Here is a 22977-nt window from a genome sequence, read left to right on the forward strand (position 1 = left end):
CTTCCTAACGGAAGGTACATAAAAGACATTATACAATGTGACTTTCTTTCCAGAAGTGAAGTTGATCTCAACTACTCCTTTCCCTGCTACTATGGCTGCATTATTGTTCCCCATGAGAACCATTTGTCCTTCCGTTTCTTCTTTGTATGATAAGAAAAATTTCTTATCATTACAAACATGAATTATTGCACCCGAATCGAGCCACCAATCATAGGACTTAGTTTCAGCCATATTGGTTTCAGTAATCATGCCAATTTGCATTTCAGAAACCATAGCACAAATCTCTTCAGATTTGTTTTCAATAACATTAGCTTTATGGGAATTCACTTCTTCCTTTTTCTTCTTGAATCTGCAATCACTTTGGCGATGGCCTTTCTTACCACAAAAGAAACAATTTCCAGAAAACTTTTGTGTGCTGGACTTCTTGAATTTCTTGTCATTCTTGACTTTAAAATTCTTTGAGAATTTACTAGCTTCAACAACATTAACTTTAGTATAATCATGCTTATCCTTGGATTCACGAGACCTAGTCTCTTTTTCAATTACCAAGTGTTTTTGCAATTCTTCTAAAGTTATGTTCTCTTTACTATGAAGGAGTTTCTTTCTATAATCATTCCAACTTTGAGGCAATTTAGCAATAATAGCCCCAACTTGAAATGATTCAGAAATTTCAACTTTTAACTCTCGAAGCTTAGCAACAATAATTTGTAACTCATGTATTTGATCAAGAATGGATTTTGTGTCTACCATAATAAATTCAAAATATTTAGATACAAGGAATTTGTCAGTACCTTCTTTCTCCGTTTTGTATTTGTATTCAAGAGCATTCCAAATTTCCACCGGAGAAGTCATAGAATTGTAGAGATCATATAATCTGTCAGAAAGCGTATTGAGTATGTGACCCCGGCATATCAATTCATCATCTTCACGACGTTTCCTTACAGCCTTAACAACTTCGGTATCATCTTCTCTTGGTTCTGGAAATGGTTCCAATTTCGGATCAAGAACATATGCCACTTTAAGAACAGTAAGGAGAAAGAACAATTTTCCCTTCCAACGAGTGAAATTAGTTCCATCAAAACGATCGAGATGGACACTAGGATTCAGAAATGATGTCAAACTCTTCTCAACCTCCATTTGCATATTTAAAACCTTAAAGATTGTTGGTGAATTATAAGAATATGGAGGCAAAGAACAAAGAATGTTTCTTAGGATTTGAGACGTGTTTGCACACTTTCCTTTAAGGTTTTATTTGCCCTCTCCAATCTTGGTTTGTTATAGAGTATTAATGGCAAATTACCCCCAAGATATATCAAATCCTGAATACAATCTCTAGCAAATAAGATTGTATTTCCAGAACATATATGAAACCTACAAAATCTGATTATGATCTTATTGTATATCTTTCTTTTTATGAATAAGATGTTTATTTGAAAGAATACAACCATTAGAAATGGTACTTCTTCGAATAAACTCTTTTGGTTTGAAAATGCATCGATTTACAATTGAAATCTTTTCAATCTTGCTAACCGTTTTCCAATTGACAACTTTCTGGAAATAAACGGTTAGCCGTTTTCTCAATAAACGGTGAGCCGTTTATTCTAGGACATAAAATATGCTCTCTGGACTTAAACGGTAAGCCGTTTTCACCATAAACGGTGAGCCGTTTATTCCAGAACAAAAAACATGCTCTCTGGACTTAAACGGTTAGCCGTTTTCTCAATAAACGGCAAACCGTTTTCGTCCAGAATATCAAACCAAACAGACTTGAAAGATGTTACAATCTCTCTTACAAATGTATCCTGGATATTACTTTGTATTTGTTACGCTTTCTGGGCCAACAAAAAATGAAATTTGCAGATGATGTAAACATGCTTATGGAAGCCCACAAAAATGTACGCACCAGCCGGGAAAGGAACCCAGGTCTGTACAGTGGCAAGGTATTATTCTACCACTAGCTAGACTGCTGATACTTTTGCTATGGTTTTTCGGTGTGAGTTATTTCACATTCCAGTAATCAACAAAAGGAAGTCGTGGACTGTCACTTAAAGCCTTTCTGCTCTATCCATACATAATCTACTAAAAGAAACGTACTTATTTTTTTGGTATTTGCTCATAACAATGACACGCCGCCACTAGAACAAAACATGGTAGATTGAATATGATTTATTTGGAAAACTGTAAAAAGAAGAAGAGAGAACAAAACATGGTAGATTGAATATGATTTATTTGGAAAACTGTAAACATGGTTGTTCCCTCTCTTTGCGAAGTATATAAGTACTGGGTACAGTAGCACCATTGAGAATGCATAAGCAGTAGTAAGAGCAATAAAGTAGCAGGGAAAGTTGTGCGGTGAAGACAATGTTTACGATGGCTGCTGCATTTGTTTAATTGAAAAGACAGCAGCAGCAGCTAGTGCTTTGGTGAAATAAGGATCAGCGGTGACCTTGCCCACCAAGGGATTAGAGCAAGAACTTTGTGATGGCAGTATTCACAGCTTCGATGATGAGATGGATGAGGAATTCCACATGCAGCACACCATGCAAAGAAAAAGGTGAGGAAGGTAATGAGGGTTCCTGAAGTGGCATCAATAGAGCAGAACTAGTAGGAGTTGTTTGAGTTAGTTCAAGCATAATTTTGGGATGTGGTCCGCAAGTAGATAGGGGAATGGCAGCAAATGCGAATGGAAAGAGTCCTAAGTTTGTTAGGATCATTTATATTTACTGCTGCTTTACTGCTGCAAAGGTTAAATAGTCATAGCTGCGGCAGCTGGTGGCGGTGGGTGGTTGGGCTTGCCTTCATAGGTCATTATGAGAATGGTCTGGTCCTCGGCACATCTTCGCACCTGTTGCAGCGCTGATGGAACTAAGTATATTTGAGGGGTAGATGAATAACAAATGAATTTTTACTCATATACAGTATCTTGTTACGCACGAATTTGTGATAAATATGCCAGGATTGATCACCTGCTTTCTGACTGGACTTCCAGTGGCCACACTGCAATGATAGTAATTAAGCGCGAGGACATCCATCACTATAGCATACCATTGGTGCAACTGACCCAACTCGATCGTGTGTAAACCCTTGCCTTCCCATTACGTGCTAGCTCTTGGTCTTTCTCATGGTCTGCTGGTTCGCCAAATTTTGGGCTTGCTTTTAGCGTTTGATCGGGATCATCATCATCTGTAGATCCACGTTTTTTTGCCAACCTGAACGACCACGCCATCTCTTTACGATCTTCGCTTGACATTACATCCTGCAGTATACATGTTGATCGAATGTAAAGGATGATCGCTATATATCTCTAATACCCGTGCCGCTTGATCTATGGACACAATGCGATTCATTAATTGTTATTATTAATGATCTTAAAGCATCTCCAAAAGATTTTTCAAATAAAATTTTATTACTTATTTGAAGAGTCATATATATATTTAAGACTCCTAAAGACACTCCAATTAAGATTTTTTATCTTCAATTTTATACAGTTACTTTATCCTTCTTTATTTTATATTTTATTACTTTTTATTAGAGAAAGAGAAATACTTTAATTATTATTTATTTTTCCTTTGAAGAAATATTTATTTGATTAAAATAATATTAATTTATTTTTATTTGAAGAGTCTTTTAGGGAATAATATATTTTTTACTCTCCCTTTTGCCACATAAGTAAGCAAATAGATATTTGAAAAATGAAATTAATAGAGCTTTTTGGAGATACTCTAAAGAAGCTGGCATCCTAGCTATATATATATAAAGACATGAGTCTTCTAAACTAAAGAAACCATAATTAGCCTAAAATCTTACCATACAAGTCAACTGTAAGTCGAAACTTCTATCCATCTTTCCATTATAAACAACATATATAAATCTATATATAGATATAGATAGAAGTTGTAACATTCCAAATCTAACACATGGTAAAAGAGATTACTTACAAATCATAATTTTTACACAAGAACCTTAAATTGAAATATCTCAAATTTTATTCAAATAAATCCACAAATCCACAAGCCCAATACTAAATATTTTTTTCCCAAAACCATAAATATAACAAAAGTCTCAAAACTTTCCAATTAGAAGTTTAGAAGATAAACAAACTTAAATGAAACAAAAGTTCATCATTCTCTTATTCAAATAGCAAAAAGAGATAAATTTCTAACTTCAAAGATAAGCAAATCTCTCAACAAATTACTCAATCTACAAAAAAGTAATGACAACGGGTGAGTCATAAACTCGGTAAGTAAAACTATTTCCAACACGGTTAGGTTATTGGGTACCAAAAGTATTGCAATTTTTTTTTTATCAAAACATATATTAGAAATATAAGTTTTACAAAATGACATATTACAATAGAAGGATATAAATCCATAAATAATTCAGAATATCAAAAGTATAATTAATTATGAAAACAAATCGTATAACATATACACACAGAAAACAAAATGTTATCTCATGTCACTTGGTGTCATTTATACTCTCAGTGATCCGATTAGAAACAGAATTATAATTAGAATATCATGTGCACACTCAAAATAGAAACGCATATAAATGCAAATAAAAGATAGTCATTAAATAAAATGATTAACACATATAAAAGGCATTTAGTAATATATTTCACTGGTATAGAACATATATATCGTATAATACAATCAAAGTCAGAATCAAAATAATTATGGATAATAAGTCAAATATTTAATTGTATTCATAAAAGCAAATAAGACATTTATATTGAATACAAAATAAAATTATTTAAGTATCATAATGGCTTGCAACGTATTCTACACTTTAATTTATTAAAGTCTAATTCATAAAAGACAATCATTAAATAAAACGATTAACACATATAAAAGGCATTTAATATATTTATTAAAACCATAGAATATAATTTTTAGATTTAAAGACATTGGAATAAACAATTACATAAAGTAACTATAAAACTTATGTAATTATAATAGTATCAAAATAATCATATATAACCAGTATATTAGGAATTAAGTTACTTATCTTGACAAAAACAATAATTTAAATACACCTCGAAGTAGGGATGGCAAAATCCTCAATGGGTTTGGGGCCCCCACACCAAATGAGGTAAATTTTGGGGAATGAGAGAAAAATAATTCCTAAATTCTTAACAAGGTGGGGTTTGGTTTTATACTCCCCACCTTGTCCCCATCCCTATTATATATAAATATTTTTCTAATTTTTATTTAATAATTGTTGTTTTATCAATGCAATGTTAGTTAATAAATTTTTCTTTTATTTTTACTTGATATAGATGGGCTATAACTAAAAGAAAACCCTACAGTATAATTTTTATTTAATCCTAAAATATTGTTATGTTTTCTTTTCTCTCTTAAGATGCTGTTCTCTTCAAAGATTGTTTAATTTTGATATCATTTCAAATATTTGGAGATTTTCTTAAATAATTTAAATACTTTATAATGTGATAATGATTTTATTTAAGTCTTTAATTTTTAATTTATTGAAATTTTTTTGTCTATATTTACTATAAAATAAATGAATGGAGAATGAGGTAAGGATGAAGAAATCATTCCTCATGTGGGGATTTCCCATCTCCACCCCTATTGAATTTATTAGAGAATGAGATGGGGAATGAAGGTGAAATTTTTAATGGGGTGGAGAATGTGATAAGTCTCCCCACCCGCACCCCGCCCCACCCCACCCCACCCAATTGCCATCCCTCCCTCTAAGTCTCCAACAACCGCAAACACCTTAAAGAAATACATGATATAACTATTAACAACTTATCCCAACAACCTAATTTTCTAACTCATATTTATACAAGTCTGATTCTCTGAATTTTTACTCTTAGGTAACATTGACTTCTCAAATTAGAGTGAAAATCCTAACACTGGGAGTGTGGAGTGGAGTGAAAGCAGGTTGTTTACTTACATTAGAATAGGAGTGTAGAATAGAAATCAGAATCTCGTTTATGTATAGTCTTAGATTGGGAATGAATTGTTTAAAATTGTAATTTTACCTTTATTTAAAAAATTATAGTTTTTAATTGCAAAGTGAATAAAAAATTATATTTGTAAAATAAATTATTTATTTTATTATTAATTTTAATTATATAAAGTAACAATAATTATTAATATTCTTAATTATATAATCATATAATTTTTTATTAATTTTAATTTTAATTATGTAAATTAAAAATTATTGATAAGAGCAACACAAATGAAACATTATTGTTAATAATATCTTACAAAATTAATATTTTCTTACAATAAACTATTTATTAGTATTAATTATTAATGTTATAATACTATTAAATTAAAATATATATAATATTATATTTTTAAATAAAGATAGTATATGGTAATATTATTAATTCTCTATGAATATAATAATATTATTTTTAAATAATTTTAATATTATTATTTTTAATAAATGTAATATTATTAAATAATATAATAATATAATTTAAATAAATATGATTAACACAAACTAGATAGCTATGTAGAGATGTTTGGTGTTGATGAAGATGAAGATGATGTATAAATATGTGGAAGGTAATAATATGGTAGAGAAGATGATCAAGGTGGAGAATAGAAAATTATCTCCCAAAAATGGAGAAGTGGGCGATGATGTAAAAATATGCCCAGAGAGAGAGAGAGAGAGAGAAGTGAAGGGAAAAGTCCCCTTATATTGGTTGAATGAGCTGTTTATATAGTGGAAGCTAGTGGTAAGGATAATGCATTAAAATTATGACTAAATGTCATCCTAATGTTAAAAGAATAAAATGATTTTAGGATTAGATGTCATATTTTAGAGAAAAAAAAAGATAAGAATATTCCTTTTGTATTCATTTTATTATTTCTCATAAATATTTTGAATTGTCCAATGTTTGCGGTTGATTTCCAAATGGGTAATTTTTGGATACCTCCCTTGAGGTTTGGTCTTACTACACTTAGATAGAATGTATGCATATATTGACATATAGCACCCCTAGACGTGTAAAAACGTTAGGGAGCCGTTTAGTAAACGGGGATAATTTTGTAATTGCAAAAGTTTATAATTTTTAAATCTTAAAAAAGCTAATTGACAGTGATTGATTAAACAAATCAATGTGTATTCAGAATGCACAATTATACAAAGCTTGAAATCGAGTGAAATAAATGACACCGCACCTTCACTTTATCAAACCCATCTTCACTTTACCATTCAACTTCAGTCCAAAACAAATAATGCCCACTCATCGACCACGTCACTCCTACCAACGACTTCATCATCGCCGTCGTTGAATCCGCCGATTTGAAGAACACCACCAGTCAGAACATGAACAAGGCCAATACTAATAACAAGCGCGAAGAAGTGGTGGTTGAGAGCGGCGCCGACAGAGCTGTGAACTGGCAGAATGCGAGGTGCGAGGCGGAGATATTGTTCGCATTCGTTGTACGAGCAGCTACTCTCAGCACACGTGGCTTACTTGAGGGTCGACACGTCGGTGGATCAGCTGCCAAGGATTTATGCTCAGCTTGCTTAGTCGCAGCACGTCGTCTCTAAGTACACCGCTTTAGGTGCCGGTCAAGGTTGGGTTACTAATGACCAAGAGCTCCACTATGTATTCTACTTTCAAAAAGTTATTATTGGTTTTAAATTTAATTTCTTTTCCATTTTGTTTGCTTGCTTGCTTTCTTGTCTTATTAGAAACTTGAATTTTAAATTCACAGAGGAATTTCTTGACTAATTCGAGGCATTGTCCATATTAAAAAAAAATTATTTTTTCCCCCTCAATTTGGGTGATTATTGGGTATTACTGGTATGTTTGATTACTTGAGGATGAGTTAATTGGTTATGATGATAAAGTTTTAAATCTTTGAGTACAAAGTTAAATTGTAAATTTGAAGCAGAATGAGCAAGGGTTTTGTTAGGAGATGGTAAAATTTTGAAATGGACAGGCGGATTCTGAGACGTGAGAAGTAATTCTAGTGGAAATACAAATAATTTGGCGGAAGCTACAAAGTCAGAGAACATTTCCTTTTATTGCAAATGATAAGATACTTGATTGAAGGTGATTTGGTTTATTCTCAGTTAATGAAGGGTATTATTATAATTTCACTAACAAACCAAACGGCTCCCTAACGCTTGTACGCGTCCAGGGGTGCTATATGTCAATATATGCATACATTCTATCTAAGTGTAGTAAGGCCAAACCTCAGGGGAGGTATCCAAAAATTACCCATTTCCAAATCCATCCAATGTAGTAAACTCTTCCAAATGACATCTTTATACCGCTCCAAGTATTTTGTCCATTTTACCCCAATAATTGCCTGCATGTCATTTTTTTATTGGTTCAAAAGTATCATTCCAAATTTACCCCCAAACAGTATATATTTCCTTTTATCAAAAAGCATATAAACATTTTGAGCTCAATAGTCTCTCAATGGAGTCTACACTAATTATTGAACAATTTGCATTAAAAAGAAATGAAGCCAATGTTCAGAATGGATGAATGTTAGTTACAATCAACCAAAAGGGTAACATGAAAAATCAATACATCCTGAACTTTTCCTTTGTCTTCTCAAAGACCTGTTCTGCTATGGCTGCCCCATTGCCATCAGCTCTTTTGATCTCCAGCTGAGCCTTCTGATAGAAGCCAGTTCCCCTTATTGCATCTGCAATGAAATCATCAAATCCTATGGCAATGGCTGCTTCAGCCTTGGCTCCATAAACCAACCTCTGTTTGTCATCAAAGTAAAATTACAACACCACACTATTATGACCAACTCCATAATTGAGAGAAAAGGGAACAAGGAGACGAAAAGGAGCAGAATAATTTGACCTTGATTCGTGAAAGGTGGATAGCCCCGAAGCACATGGGGCAAGGCTCACAGGAGGCGTATATTTCGCAGTCTGAAAGCTCAATCTTATTGAGCTTTTTGCAAGCCTGTAACAACATCACAGACAAAGTAAGCATTAGGCATACACACCAGAGGAAACCAAGAATGGTGAAGACCATGCAGTTTTCCGAGGCATTAATGACCAAAGACTGAGCATTTAGATGATTTGGTAATAATAATCAAAGCAAAAAAGCTTAGTATGTGAATAGCGTAAACATACACGAATAGATCCATTTGGTCTGACATACTCATAGAGAGTTTAAGGGTTAATTAAACTAACAGATTATTCTAGTTATTGCTGTTGTGCCTAGACATCTGACTACTCGGGAAACTTGGCTGGTGAGGCACGATTTCTGAAATCATGAACCCAGACTTTCTCAAGGTTTTCACAACACTGCAATACTTTTGCTCACTCTCATAATTGGATGCCAAAATGGCAAAAAAACAATTGGTTGTGTGATATGCCGCCTGTGAAACACACAGAACAGCAAAATTTTCCACACTTTTCAAGCAAGTGCAAGCTCCCAGAATTTAAAGGAAAGAGAGAATAGAGAGAAAATTCAGAGAGAAGGAAGAGATTAAGTCCAGAATTCATATATATTCCCGTTCAAATACAACTATGGAAATACTTATAGCAGCAAGAATATGCTCACAGCTGTCAAAACTAAATAACAACCTCTCACTATAACAAAAAGATATTCTCTAAATAGCGAAGGCAGTTAGAAACCGAATCCTCAAGTCATATATGTTCAGCAAGTGTAATCCTTTAACCATTTGGGTGGCCTTCTTACACGACTTGGCTTAAGGTTATCTTGGGGTCGATTTTGGGTAGCCTCACTTGGGTTTGCCTGGGCCTTTTCTCCGCTTTTGATAGAGCTAGCTGAGTTGGGTTTGTCTAATTGTAATGTTGGAGTTGTATCATTGTGCCACGTATGAATTCTAAATTATCCCTTATTCATTGGATATACAAGTGGTTTCCATATAGCAGCACCAATACAGAATCATCTTATTATTGAATCCCCAGCAAAGTAAGGTTCCCAAACAGCCAATTAACTTCATAAGCACTTGAAATAGAAGTTTTGATGTCAATAGCTAGAGTTTGTTCTTTATTAGAAGCAGATAAAATCAATCTCTAGGCATTCATTCTTAGGCAAAATATAAACTCAAATATTTGACTTAAAGCATCATCGAAAAATGATAAATTCAAAGGTAAAGTGAGAGTTATATATCTGATCCTAACCTCTCTCACTGCCGTCACCTCAGCATGGGCAGTAGGATCAGTGTGCTTCAAAACCATGTTATGACAACTCACAACGACTTCATCACTACGTACGACAACAGCACCAAAAGGACCTCCATCTCCACATTCAACTCCTTTATATGCTTCTTCAACAGCTTTACTTAGGAACTCGTGGTCTCTATCCTGTACAGCTGGGTTGAGTAACACAGACAAAGATATAACTAATCTAATAGTTTTTTATGACCTAAACTTGTTGATCTTGGATTATTAGAGAATAAAACTACATTGCAGACGGAGTCTGGTCAGATCAAATTGTAATTACCTTCCTGATGAGCAGCAAATGCAGAAGCCACAGAAATAGTTCCATCCTTAGTTTCCACCACTGGTATCATTCATTAATCAGATTAAAAATATTGAGAGACAATAAAAACAAGAAAACTCAAATTTGATGAATGCGGTTAATGAGAAGAATTAAATTTAATGATTAGAAAGTGAAAGAGAAGCAGTCCACTAAGTTGAGCATCATCATATAATAATAATAATAATAATAATAATAATAATAATAATCAAGGTACGGTAATTACTCCATTATGATTCTAGCTAGTTGAATCTGAAAATGAAAACAGAAGGAACAGAACCGTCCAGTCTAAAAACAGAAGTCGATAATCATTAGACCTTGTTTCTCTTCATGAGAAACTGGTGTCCACAATAATATGTATGGTTTTACACAAACAAAGATTCAATTGTCGAAAAGAACCCAGTAAAAAGAGAAAAGCAAAATTCTGATTAGGCACATCAGCAAAATCTGGAAAGGAGAATGAAAGAATTCTAACGAACTTTTTGTTTTGTTTTTTTTTGTTTTTCATAAAAAAGAAGAAGAAGAAGAAGAAGAAGAAGAAGAAAAGTTGATTATCTACCATTAGCTTCCTCCATGTTGTTGTTATTGTTGATGAAGTGAATGAATGTCGTCGATGTTGTGAGTTGTGACTCCAAAACAGAAGTTGAAAACAAATCAGAATCGGTGCTGTGCTGCGCAAGACTCTATTATTTATTTATTTATTTATTTATAAATAATAATAATAATAAATAAATAAATAAATGAAGAACAGTTGGGTGTGAATGTGAATATGTGATGGCGTCCGGATGGGTGCAATCGAATATTTATTAATTATTATAAACAAAAGGAAGAAAGTTCCGGTCCAACACCATACATAGCCGTACCATACCAAGTGCCCACAGCACAGATGGGAATTTTTATTATAACCATGTTCACATGCTTGCGTTGCGTACAGCCAGCCACATAACACTTTACTTCCTATTTGGGTTTAGTAAAACGACATGCGTAAATACAGCCAGCCGTATGTATACGCGGCTTTAGACCTTAATTGGGTTTGGTACAGTAAACCGACATTAAAATGGCAACGTAATCAACCCGATTAAACTAAGAGATAAGATTCAACTCAAAAAGGGGTTAGTTAGCTAGATTCACACCCAACCACCCAAGATTTAATATAATAAATAATAAACAAAATAAAAATGATGAGATTTGTATTTGTTTACATGAAATATTCGCACTATCTTTTTTTTTTTTCTTAATACACCACAACAGCACAACAAAAGAGAAGAGGTAGGCGTAGAAGATTCTGTTGTGATTATTGTGCATGATATATTAGTTAATAATAAATATTATAAGTTTTATTTGTGCGATATGAGTGAACAAATCATATACCATTTATTTATTTATTTATTACATAATTGATATAATATCTCTTAAGTTATATATTATTTATTTATTGTATGATTGATGTAGTATTTTTTATAATAATAATAATAATAATATAATTGGACACGTGTAAATTTGTGCATAAACTTAAATGGCCACCTAAATCTGTTTTTACTATCTAAAAATCACTGAAAATTATTAACTAATATATTTAAATACACAAATTAGTTTGGTGGAAGTGGGACTTGGGAGACCAGAGTCTATGGAGAGCAATGGCATGTGCGGCGTGGGGGTGGGTTCTCTGCAGCTGCAGCCAAGCATAGTATCAAAAATGAGCATCAATCACAATCAGAAGCTTGGAGTTACAACTCCACCGCTTCCAAATCCAACAATTGCAAGGAGACGACGTGCTTGCTCGGTGTCATCGTCAATATCATCGGTAGCATCATCGACTTCCAAGTCCAATAATACCGTTATTACCCCTAGCCCACCACCACATCCTCAAATGTCATCGTTGCTGTCTTCTTCATCTGCTCCGCCCTTCATTAACGCCGTCAATAACCCACCCGAATTAGCCCTTCTCTCTCTTCTCTTCGTCCTCTCCATGGTAATTAAATTTTTTAATTAATTTTTTCCATTTTCACTCTTTCATAAATTTAAATTCCCGTGCCTTCCATCATAAAAAAATTTTGGATTCTTTTCCTTTATTTTTTGGCTCCAGGCTATTGGCGCTATTTTCTCATTGGCTATTATTTCAATTCCCACTATGATTGTAAGTTTTTTCTTTTTCTTTTTTTTCTTTTTTAAGGGTGGGTTTGTGGTTGGTTTCAATCATTCAAAGTTATATTTTTGCAGGCCTTCAAGAAGTTGGCTGATTCGGCTGATAAATTGTCCAAGATTGTTTCTGAAGAGGTGCCCGGTACCTTGTCCTTACTCAAACTTTCTGGTTTTGAGCTCAATGAATTGACTCAACAACTTACCAATCTTAGGTATTGCTGGTATTCCATTTCTACTGTTTCATTGGCTCTCAGTGACTCTTTTTTTACTTGTGATTTTATGCTTATTAGCTTCTGCATTTTCAAGGCTAAAGATTTCGGGTACTCAATATGCCAAGTCCAAGACAAGTAGAAGCAATAAACCCACTTCGTCTGCAACGAGGAACTACCCAATTGTGGATTGACATTTAGCTTCCAGTTTGCTAATGGATACTCATTGGTAAAATTTCTGCACTGTGAATTGTTGTGATATGGAATCTAGCAAAGTTTTGTTTTATTGGGTCGATCGCTTCTTATCTTTTTGAAGGTCCTGATAATTTGTTCCTTTAAGCAGCTTGTACTGTAGTTGGAATGTTTAGATCAGAGGGTAAGTAAAGTTCCATCCAAGTGGTTTGTATGTTAATATAGAGTCGATTGTGGATGATATTTGCAGTTCTGTTTCCCAAACTACGAAATTGTGACCTAGATGCTGATTCTCAGACTAGGAGTAGGAGACTGAAACTCTCTTGTTGGGAACTTTTTAAGTAAAAGCATGTGGCTTTTGGCTGGTGGATTAACCTGTGTTCTTCTCATGGCCTGTGACCCATGGAACTTTAGTCACTTCTCATGGCCTGTGACCCATGGAACTTTAGTGTCATGAGAGCAATTCTCCTGCTAGTTAGTCTCATTACAACAAGAACATTCTTTGTCCTCTTTTACAGATTCAGACATGGTTAACATTTGAAAAGAAAAGCATCAAGTTCACAACTCCAGATGAGTTTTAGTTGTCACTTGTCAGGGCATATGCAAGTGATGGGTAATAGGATTTGGTAGGCTTGGTTTCAGTTCTGTTCATTAGCTACGCAAAAGCATAATGTGCTGCCATGGGGATTAATTTAGCTAAAACCAACCTCACTTAAAATCAAAATCATGGCTGTGAAAGAGTGAGGTACTGGGAAGAGCTTTACCAAAAATGTGAGGTTTATGGTTGTCTCGGGGAATTTGCAAAACTGATGGTGACCTGATTTTCCCTGCTACGACTGCTTCCCTTGGATGTATTACCGGTAAAATACAATAATATGTCTGAACTGATCAGTTGGCCGGAAATGGTATTTTGGCTAGTGAAGAGTGTACATTAGTACTGGGCGTTCAGATAATTAGCTTTACTTATCTCTGCTATTATCTTTGTGCAGATTATGTTGTGGAATTGCTTTGCAAGTCTGTGTATATAAATTAAAAAAAAATGCAAAAAGATATTCTTGGTGATGTATCTGGAATGTAACAGATCTATCTAACTGTAAAAATTTGTGATTGCGGAGAATTCAGTATAAGTTTGAAAATGATTGGAACAATGAATTCACAATTTGGCAAACATCTTGAGAATCTCTCCTGCTGGTTTGGCATGATCTGGCACAGGCATGTTGCATGCGATGGTAACTGTAGATGATGAAACCATGGATTTGATCTGAGAGTTTGAAGGATCAACTTTCCATAGTCTTACTTCCCATACCTTAAAATAAGTTTTTAAATTACCAAGAATCAGACGAATACGTGAATGATTCATATATAGCATCTCTTTCTTTTAGCAAGGGTTCTACCTACCAATTGATATGTGTTGGGGGGACTTAACATAAGATTTCTAGATATCCAATCCAAAAGACTAGCCTTTTAGGTGGAGTGACTTACCACCTTATAAACTCAAGCATCTCCCCTTTACTAGTCAATGTGGGACACAACTCAACAATTCCCCCCTCGGACGAAACCACCGCCGGACTCTGGTCCTTTCGTCCGACACACCTGAGTTGTTCCACCACCACATTCTGGCTACTAGGGTTTAGCTCTGATACCACTTGTTGGGGGGACTTAGCATAAGATTTCTAGGTATCCAACCCAAAAGACTAGTCTTTTAGGTGGAGTGACCTACCACCTTATAAACCCAAGCATCTCCCCTTTACTAGCCAATGTGGGACACAATTCAACAATATGTTTTCACAAATAATTGAAATTCAATTTCTTGATCTGTATCTTCAATTTTTGGACAGATCACAGCTATATGAAAGTAAGTAGTAAACTACCATAATCGCGAGTCGTTTTTCTTTCTTACGTAGAAAGTACTTTACTTTATTTCTAAGAAAGGATTTCTCCAGCCTATTCTACGTTCAAGAGTACAATAATTTATATGTATGTGTGTGTATGTATAGGAGGTGTACGTGGTGGTAGATAGCATTTTTGCAATTAAATGTAAATAAGTGATAGAAGGGAGGGCCTAAGTTACGTGAACGTAACTTAGCGCCAGCCGTGATAGAATAGTATACCTGATTGTTATTTCCAACATTGATAGGGGACGCTGCAGCGTGGACAAGGTCACCAAGCTTCGCGGGCTTCAAATGATTGATGCTAAGTTGAATGCCTGCACCTCTTTTCTCTTCCCATACCTTCAAATGAAAATTTTGGTGTTAGCTAGCTAGTGTAATTAATTAATTAAAACTTTGATCCGATCATCATCTGGAAAAGGAAAAGAAAAAATAGAAATGAAGAATAAAGGGCATGGGTACACATCGCAATACATTCAAGAAACTAAAATCACCTCACCTGACGGTTTCAGTAACGCGAAGATGGCCGGTGACTCTTTTACTAGAAAGTTGCTCAAGTTGAAAGCCCGGTGCACGCAGCGGACCATCTAGAGCTGCCTTTAAGTTTGATGATGACGAATGCTCCATCAGATTCGTCAAGTACTGTATACCATATAGAAATCAAAGCTAACAAGCTGGCCTTCAAGTAATTATTTACTACAAATGCGCGCGCATGGTGATGGAGCGAGCAGGGTAGGAATGGAATAGGGTGTTTTCATGGATCGATATGTGGATAAATTCTCCAATATTTTGTTTATTACAGATATAGCTGCGCTAGATCTGAAGAGGTGCCTGGGTTGGGAATGGAAGGGATTGGAGATCAATACAATTAAATTATAATGAATTGAGTCGACAACTAATTACATAATTAGCAATATGATCATCAGGTATAAATTGTCATGGCATGCAATTAATCACAGCTAGCTGTTGAACTTGTACACATTCAGGCAGGCCACAGATATTAACGGTAATGGTTTGCTTCAGTTTTACATTTACATTACCAATAAATTGATAAGGACTTAATTATGTAAGAGAGCGAGATACATGCATCTTGATATGCAAATATAAAAACACATAAATGTAGGCATTGCATTGCGTTGACTACAACGTACAGTGAAATTTGAAAAATTGGAGAAAAAAGGAAAATAAAAGAGAAATTATACATATATGATATATATATATATATGTATATCACAGTTTGCTGGCAGAGTTCTTGAGAGCATCTCCTGCATGTTTAGCATGATCAGGGACAGGGAGGTTGCATAGGAGAGTAACGGTGGAGGAAGAAATCATAATAGAAGAAGAAGAAGAAGTAGAATTATTATGATGATGATGATCAGCATCATGATCGCGACCATCATCAGATTGTACTTCTTTTACTTTCCAAAGACGAACTTGCCAAACCTGAATGGTCTTTCCAAGATTGATGGGGGTGGCAACAGCACGGACAAGGTCGCCAAGCTCAGCGCTCTTCAAGTGATTGATGGTCAGCTGAACACCAGCTACTCTTTTGAAACCAGATGCCATGTGGGCCCCCATGCTCGCCAATGACTCTGCTATCAACGCCGATACTCCCCCATGCAACACCTTAAATGGCTGCAGCACCACCAATTGCAAGCCAAATTAAGATAATATATACATGCATCATTTGCCCATTCATCAAACTTTTTATATCTAAATTTAAAATAAAAAGTCTTTTAAGGTAGTAAATATATATTGAGGAAAATAATTAGAGTTATAACTCTAAAAAATAAAAAATAAATCAATTAATTAAACAAACACACACAATAATTAAAAAAAAAAAAAAAGTCAAACAACGAACTACCTCACCTGACACGAGTTTTGGGTAACCCGGAAGCAGCCGATGATTCTTTCAGGGGTTAATTCCTCAAGTTCAAACCCAATTGCCTTCAACGGAGCATCTGGAACTGCAATGCTCTTTCTCTGCTTTGAATTTGATGATGATGATGAATTCTCCATGGTACGGTGTTGAACGCTCAGCGCTGCTGCTGGTACGTGGTAGGTGGTGGGTGGTAGGTACAACAGCCGAAACGAGCAACGTGTTTTTGCTTTCGTTTACTTAGTAGAAAGAGTCATTATTGCTCTGCTCTCATCAGAGAGAAAGGTCAGCTCATCACAAAAAAAAGGTACGCGTTATCTTCCATTCTTCCTATTCTTCTTAAATAATATATATATTTCATTGGCAGGCTGTTTTGTGGGCCGCCCACCCCTGTCAATGGATTCTTTGATGGTATGTGGATATGTTTAAATGTGATTTGGTGTGGATTCAGACCATATAGTGTTATAACTAATACGAACAAAAACATTTTAACGTATTAACATCATCGCATAAATTTACATAAAATCTGTATTTAGCACCCACATCTGAGAAGTTCTGTGTGCGCGCGCGTAAATATAACTTTTCATATGCGGATGCATCCAAAAGATACTATATATATATATATATATATATATATATATATATAAAGGACTCCCAAAAAATAAAAGATAAAAAATAAAAGATAAAAAATAAAGTAAAACAGTAAAAGATAAAATTAAAGTATTGATTTGTTTTTTTTTTTTATCTTTTAGTTGCGTATGTATGGAATATATATTTTAACGTTTCGCACTTGAGAAAAGCAATATATATATAAAGAGAGATAATATATAGAGAGCAATTGATCTCATTCCAATTATTATTAACTATTTATTATTATAATTCAAGCATTTTTTTCTAATCCAAATTTCTTTCAATTGTTTACACTCCAAATATTACTCTTTTAACTCTATTAGTTAGTACACTCATCTCTAAAATTAAAATATTTGAATTTACTCTGTAAAATATTTAAAATACCAAAAAATCCTTACTTAAAATCTTTAATCTAATAATCTTCATTAACTCTTCTCACCCATAAGAATATTCAGTATATCCTTAAATCTATATTGAGAGGACTCCAATTTGAATTATATTTTGCTAAACTAATTGCGCCTCACTGATGTTTTCTCTTTTCTTTCTTTTTGTTCCTATAATTGCTTTCTTTTTTTTTTTTTTGTGATCCATTTTATACTCTAACAATTTCTAAATTGTTAATCAATACAGTGTGCCAAATGCAAATTTTTTTTTTTAATCTTTAAACCATACATGCACCACAAACAATTTTCAAATTGTTTTATTAGACATGAAGAGTAAAGTTTTAGGGTTTAAAATAAAGAATAACTATAAATAAATAAGTGTATTTGATGAATGTCTAAAATAATAATCTTATGTTTAGTTATAATAAATTGTCCTTAAGTATAAAATATATTATACATATTTTTATAATTAAGTTTTTTTTAAAATATAAATATTTAAAGTATTTTTTTAAAATATTTAAAATACAGATGGCCGACCATTCTTTAAATCATTCACATTCTCCAACTACCTTCCTTTTTGCTCTTAACGATACCATGTCGTTGTGGGTCCCACTTCGATTGTCATCTTAGCTATGCCATCTGCTGTATTTATATCCGCCTTTTGTTTTTTGCTTTTGTTTTTAATATATATAATTTATTAATCCGCAAGTCGTTACTGCTAATTTGCCATTGTTATTAAAAAACAAATTATTATTTTACCACCAACAAACTGTTAAATGTATATTAGTTAAACCAAAAGTATTATAATATTTCTAATTTTATCAATTATTTATTTTAGATATATTTAGAAATATAAAAAAAATTAATTGATAAAAACATTATCTAGTTGTATATAATTAATTTTATATTTTCTAATTTATAAGTTTAAATTCTACCTACACATTTTAGAGGGAAAATAGAACTTTACTATAAATTTTGTTAATAAATTTTTAATTTTTAACGATTTAGTGGTAAAATCATAAAAAGTGAGAAAAAGTAATTGTTAAGAAATTCTGATGGTAAAATGATATGTCAGAAAAAATTAAATTGTAAAATAATAATATTTAAAAATTATTGAGGAATAGTTCATTTGAATGTTTTTGCTTTTGCGGAAAAAATAATAATGATAAAATTAATTTGATACTTTTCCTCACTACGTGGATGAATGATGAAGCTTTCTTCCAAAGCCAGCCAAAATCCTAATATATATAAAAATGAATATGAGTAATTATTTATTCTATAGGCTTTCTACCTTCTTCTATAATATTGAGCGGACTAGGCCTTTTAAACCTTTCAAAATTCTTCATTAAATCTCCTTTTTAATTAAATTTATCCAAATAGCTGAAGATAAATTAATTCATTTTTTATTTTAAATGAGAATTTAATTAAATATTTATATAAATTATTCTTTCAACAAACTTTTTATGCTCTCATTTCATACTTTTTTTTTATGTTTTTAAATTTTAATCAAAAATATTTTTTAGAAAATTATAAAAGTTTCAAGTTATGGGGATAGATTTTACGAACAAGAACAAAATTTAAGATTTGCATTTATTTTATAAATAAAAACTTGAAAGGATTATTATTATTATTATTACTACTACTACTTTTTGAGCAAAAATTTATGGGAAGATGGTTAATTGTAATGTATGAGTTTGTCCTTAATAAATTAAACTAGGGGCACTTTTAGAATAAAATTCAAAAGGAGTGTTATAGGGATTTTCAACGGGTGTTAAAAGCTGGACTCTATCTTCCCATTTGGGTCAACCTCCAACTTATTTAGATTATAGATTAAGGCCCGTAACATTCGATCCATTTTATCAGATGAATAAAGTGACCAAAATACCACTCACAAGTCACAATAATCATCTAGTGATTGTGGTTACAACTTAACAATTAACTCGACGTATGTTGTGACAGTTAGTTCTAGTAGGATACGTTCTTCATAGTGCATGCGGCAGACAATAAAAAATATCTCAAAAATAATTATAACAGACACATGAATATTGTACCAGAATAGAAATTATCCACATTGATCCCTGTAGACATCCAGAGTGGTCTTTTTAAACCTTTTATTATAAATATCAATGTTCAAACAAGTGTTCAAACAAGAAACAAAAGAAAAAGAAGATGAAGAAGAAAGTGTTCAAAATATCCCAAAAAAAGAAAAAAAAAAGAAGAAAAGAAGCAAGTTGATGCATGCTCCGTTTTCTATGTTTAATAATATTGGTACGGCAATGAGAGTGTGACTTAGGGATGGTAAAAATTCAGTTGGATATGGATATTATTCATTCATCTATAAATTCATAATTATATATGATGGATACGTCCATATTCATATGAACATGAATATTCATGAACATATGAACGTGTGTATATATATATATATATATTAGATAAAATATATATCATATTAATATAGTAAAAGCTAATTAATAATGTAGTACTTTAAAAAATTATTAGAAATCCTTTCTTTGAATTGGCAATTGGGATTATTCATTAACCTAATTAATTTAATAGCTCTAGAGTGAAAGCTGGTGATTATAAAATATCACTTAAAAATTTAAAAATTTGTGCGAACATATATTAATATTTACTACATTTAAATTTAATGAAAAAACAAAAAAATTTCATTAATATCAATAGGTGATGCACCACTTACTAAGGGTGCATTTGGGATTGACGTTAGACATCACTTAAGTTACAGTACTAAAGTATTTGACAAATACTAACTGCTATAACTTGAAAGCTATGTTGATATGATTTTTCACCTGTATGATAGAAAAATTATTATATCTTTAATAGTTTTGTCAAAAATATTATTTAAAATTTATATTTACTATATATTATTAACTATTGTTTCATAGTTACATTTTTTTTTTCACAGCAGCTGTAACTTAAAAGTTACAGTATCTCAATGACTCAATCCCAAACAGAACTTAAATCGGAGAGGATGTCGCACCAGTTGTACGATTTAGTAGGCGGTGCACCGTAACTCGTTGTCGTTTGGACGGTAGCGTTACGGTTGCACCTCGACTTTGGCCAGCAATTCCGTCATGTCGGTTGCTCCTCTGATGCCAATAATGCCACCATTGAACATATCGTGAAAAATAGAGTTTGATGATGTTAGCTATGTTGTTAACACCACATCCAACAAGTCAATGACAACTGAATCTGTTTTCATAAATATTAAATTTATGCTTATATTTTTTAAATATAAAAGATAGAAAATAAATATTACAATTTATAACAACATGATTGTACTTTTTACAAATTTTATAAAGGTAAAACGGGTATTTCACTCTCTATTATGGATAATTACGAGGATTTTGGATAGGGTGAGGTTATTTTAACCTTATTTTATCAAAGTTTCATACCAAAATATCCATTAACACAACTACATTTAAGAACAGAAAAGTATCTAAGAACAAACAAACTAATATTACATATTTTTAGACACTGCTCTATAATCATGAGAATTGCTAAAACAATAAAGGATTAAAATAATTTAAAAAAATATTTTTATTCGATCATATAGAACCTATTAAATATTTTAAGATTGTTCTTTCGGACAAAAACTAATTTTGTGTGATTGGCCTCATGAATTTAATGTGAATTTCTTCTTTTGCTTTTGTTGTGATGCAAGCAGTAAACATCTTTGCCCAGGCTATGCAAGTCCTTGTATGGCTAATTTGAAGCCTTTCTTGATCGGTAACTAGTGCTCTATTCTTATCTAGTCTTCGTGTGGCAATAGATTTACAATAATTTCAATACCATTATAGTTGTGAACACTAAATTGCCAATGATTAATCTCATTACTCTCTCTTTAAGGCATCGATGATTTTAAATGAAGAATACAGAGTACAGAATAAAAAAAAAAAAGGGGGGTGAAGAAGAAGAGACCAAATGGTGGGTTTATTTAAAATCAATTTAATAATAATTTTGTTTAGTAAGGCCATATTAAGTATTTAAGTAGGTTCACAAAATAAAAAATTGAAAACTTTAAATTTCAGTGGTAAGTTTATTTAGTAAATAAGTTTAATGAATAATTTTATGAATTCAAATAATCTTACCATTTCGGATAATTAGATAGTATTTATATTTTCTCCCAATATCTAGATGAATAATTTTTGAAATATCCATACCTTGATCCAGAATATTTGGATGGATATCTTGGATATCGAATTTGGATGGATTTAATTGCCATCCCAAGTGTGAAACCGAACCAATAAAATCTTCAACTTAAGACAACTACTCTTCATGCGTACAATATTATAAGTGGCACGTTAAATATTACATGCTTTATAATTGATATTTCCTTTATCTTTTTGGTCGACCTAACCGTATTGTGCGGGAATTTCTTTTGAGTATTTTGAGATTATATACTTATATAATTCTGATTTCTATATATGAAGAACCAAAAGAGCATACGTAGTATAATAAATAAATGCCATTACGGTAATAAAATGTTATAATAGTGTGATTATAAGGGCCAAATTGTTGAATATGGTGGCATGATTAACAAATTAAAGCTGTGAGATACAAATATACATGCATTTGCCTCGCTGCTGCCGAACTCCAGCTTTATAAATGAATATCTGCCTAAAAAAGTTAGACGTACAGCTTGAATGCACTGCGCGTGCGTGAGGACTTTCTTCGAAAATCATGCAGGTTACTTAACAGCCAATGCCATCCATCCCCTTTATATATATATATAAAGAACATCTTGCAAGCTGTAGTCATCTTAATTTGTTCAAAGTACATCGTAAAGAGCAAAGACAGATATTTGTATCTTTTAGATTTTATGTTGGAGGTAGCTGCTATATGAGTTTTGTAAAGTACATACGGTTCTTAGTTTATGTATTTAGTTATTTAGCTGAAGCCCTCACTTTTGGGTGATTTTACTCTATATATATATATATATAGAGGTTCATGGACGTATCTCATATTAAAAACTGATCTGAATGATTATATTGTAAAACTAAATTATTATGAGTTGAAAGTTATCCTAATCTTATATACTTAACAACAAATACGAGATTATCTTCATAACACGTGCTAATCCTAGATGGAATTATAAATTCACCTCGCCTTTCGAAAAACAAAAGGAAAATGAAAAAAAAAAAAAAAGGTAAAGGGTGAAGAA

The 22977-nt window shown here is 32.6% G+C and overlaps 3 protein-coding genes across 13 annotated transcripts; 1 reads left to right on the forward strand and 2 right to left on the reverse strand.

The window, feature by feature from the left end:
• Positions 1–8429: 8429 nt before the first annotated feature.
• Positions 8430–11258, reverse strand: LOC102607782 (guanosine deaminase). Of its 2 annotated transcripts, none has more exons than XM_006488648.4 (5): positions 11028–11258; positions 10433–10492; positions 10111–10293; positions 8813–8917; positions 8430–8709 (listed from the first exon to the last, which is right to left on the reverse strand). In XM_006488648.4, exons 1-5 carry the CDS (start codon positions 11028–11030, stop codon positions 8521–8523), a joined length of 540 nt encoding a protein of 179 aa, XP_006488711.1. In that variant the 5' UTR covers positions 11031–11258; the 3' UTR covers positions 8430–8520. The 2 variants fall into 2 exon arrangements, with proteins under 2 accessions (XP_006488711.1, XP_006488710.1); XM_006488647.4 differs by having other exon boundaries at positions 10111–10301; positions 11028–11250.
• An 800-nt stretch (positions 11259–12058) lies between these two features.
• Positions 12059–15799, forward strand: LOC102631300 (hypothetical protein). Of its 10 annotated transcripts, none has more exons than XR_003067126.2 (5): positions 12059–12440; positions 12555–12605; positions 12689–12822; positions 12901–13048; positions 15149–15799. XR_003067126.2 is itself a non-coding variant. In XM_006488645.4 (5 exons), the coding sequence occupies exons 1-4, from the start codon at positions 12096–12098 to the stop codon at positions 13011–13013; spliced, it is 627 nt and encodes a 208-aa protein (XP_006488708.1). In that variant the 5' UTR covers positions 12060–12095; the 3' UTR covers positions 13014–13048; positions 13530–14179. The 10 variants fall into 10 exon arrangements, 6 of the variants coding, with proteins under 6 accessions (XP_015388991.1, XP_006488708.1, XP_052291355.1 ...); XR_003067127.2 differs by lacking the exon at positions 15149–15799 and adding an exon at positions 13530–14179; XR_008052498.1 differs by lacking the exon at positions 15149–15799 and adding an exon at positions 14001–14179.
• A 203-nt stretch (positions 15800–16002) lies between these two features.
• On the reverse strand, positions 16003–17069 carry LOC102630997 (1,4-dihydroxy-2-naphthoyl-CoA thioesterase 1). Its single transcript, XM_006488640.4, has 2 exons — positions 16770–17069; positions 16003–16535 (listed from the first exon to the last, which is right to left on the reverse strand). Exons 1-2 carry the CDS (start codon positions 16917–16919, stop codon positions 16131–16133), a joined length of 555 nt encoding a protein of 184 aa, XP_006488703.1. The 5' UTR covers positions 16920–17069; the 3' UTR covers positions 16003–16130.
• Positions 17070–22977: the final 5908 nt, after the last annotated feature.

Source organism: Citrus sinensis, chromosome 1 (assembly GCF_022201045.2).
Source record: "Citrus sinensis cultivar Valencia sweet orange chromosome 1, DVS_A1.0, whole genome shotgun sequence".
NCBI classification, from domain to species: domain Eukaryota; kingdom Viridiplantae; phylum Streptophyta; class Magnoliopsida; order Sapindales; family Rutaceae; genus Citrus; species Citrus sinensis.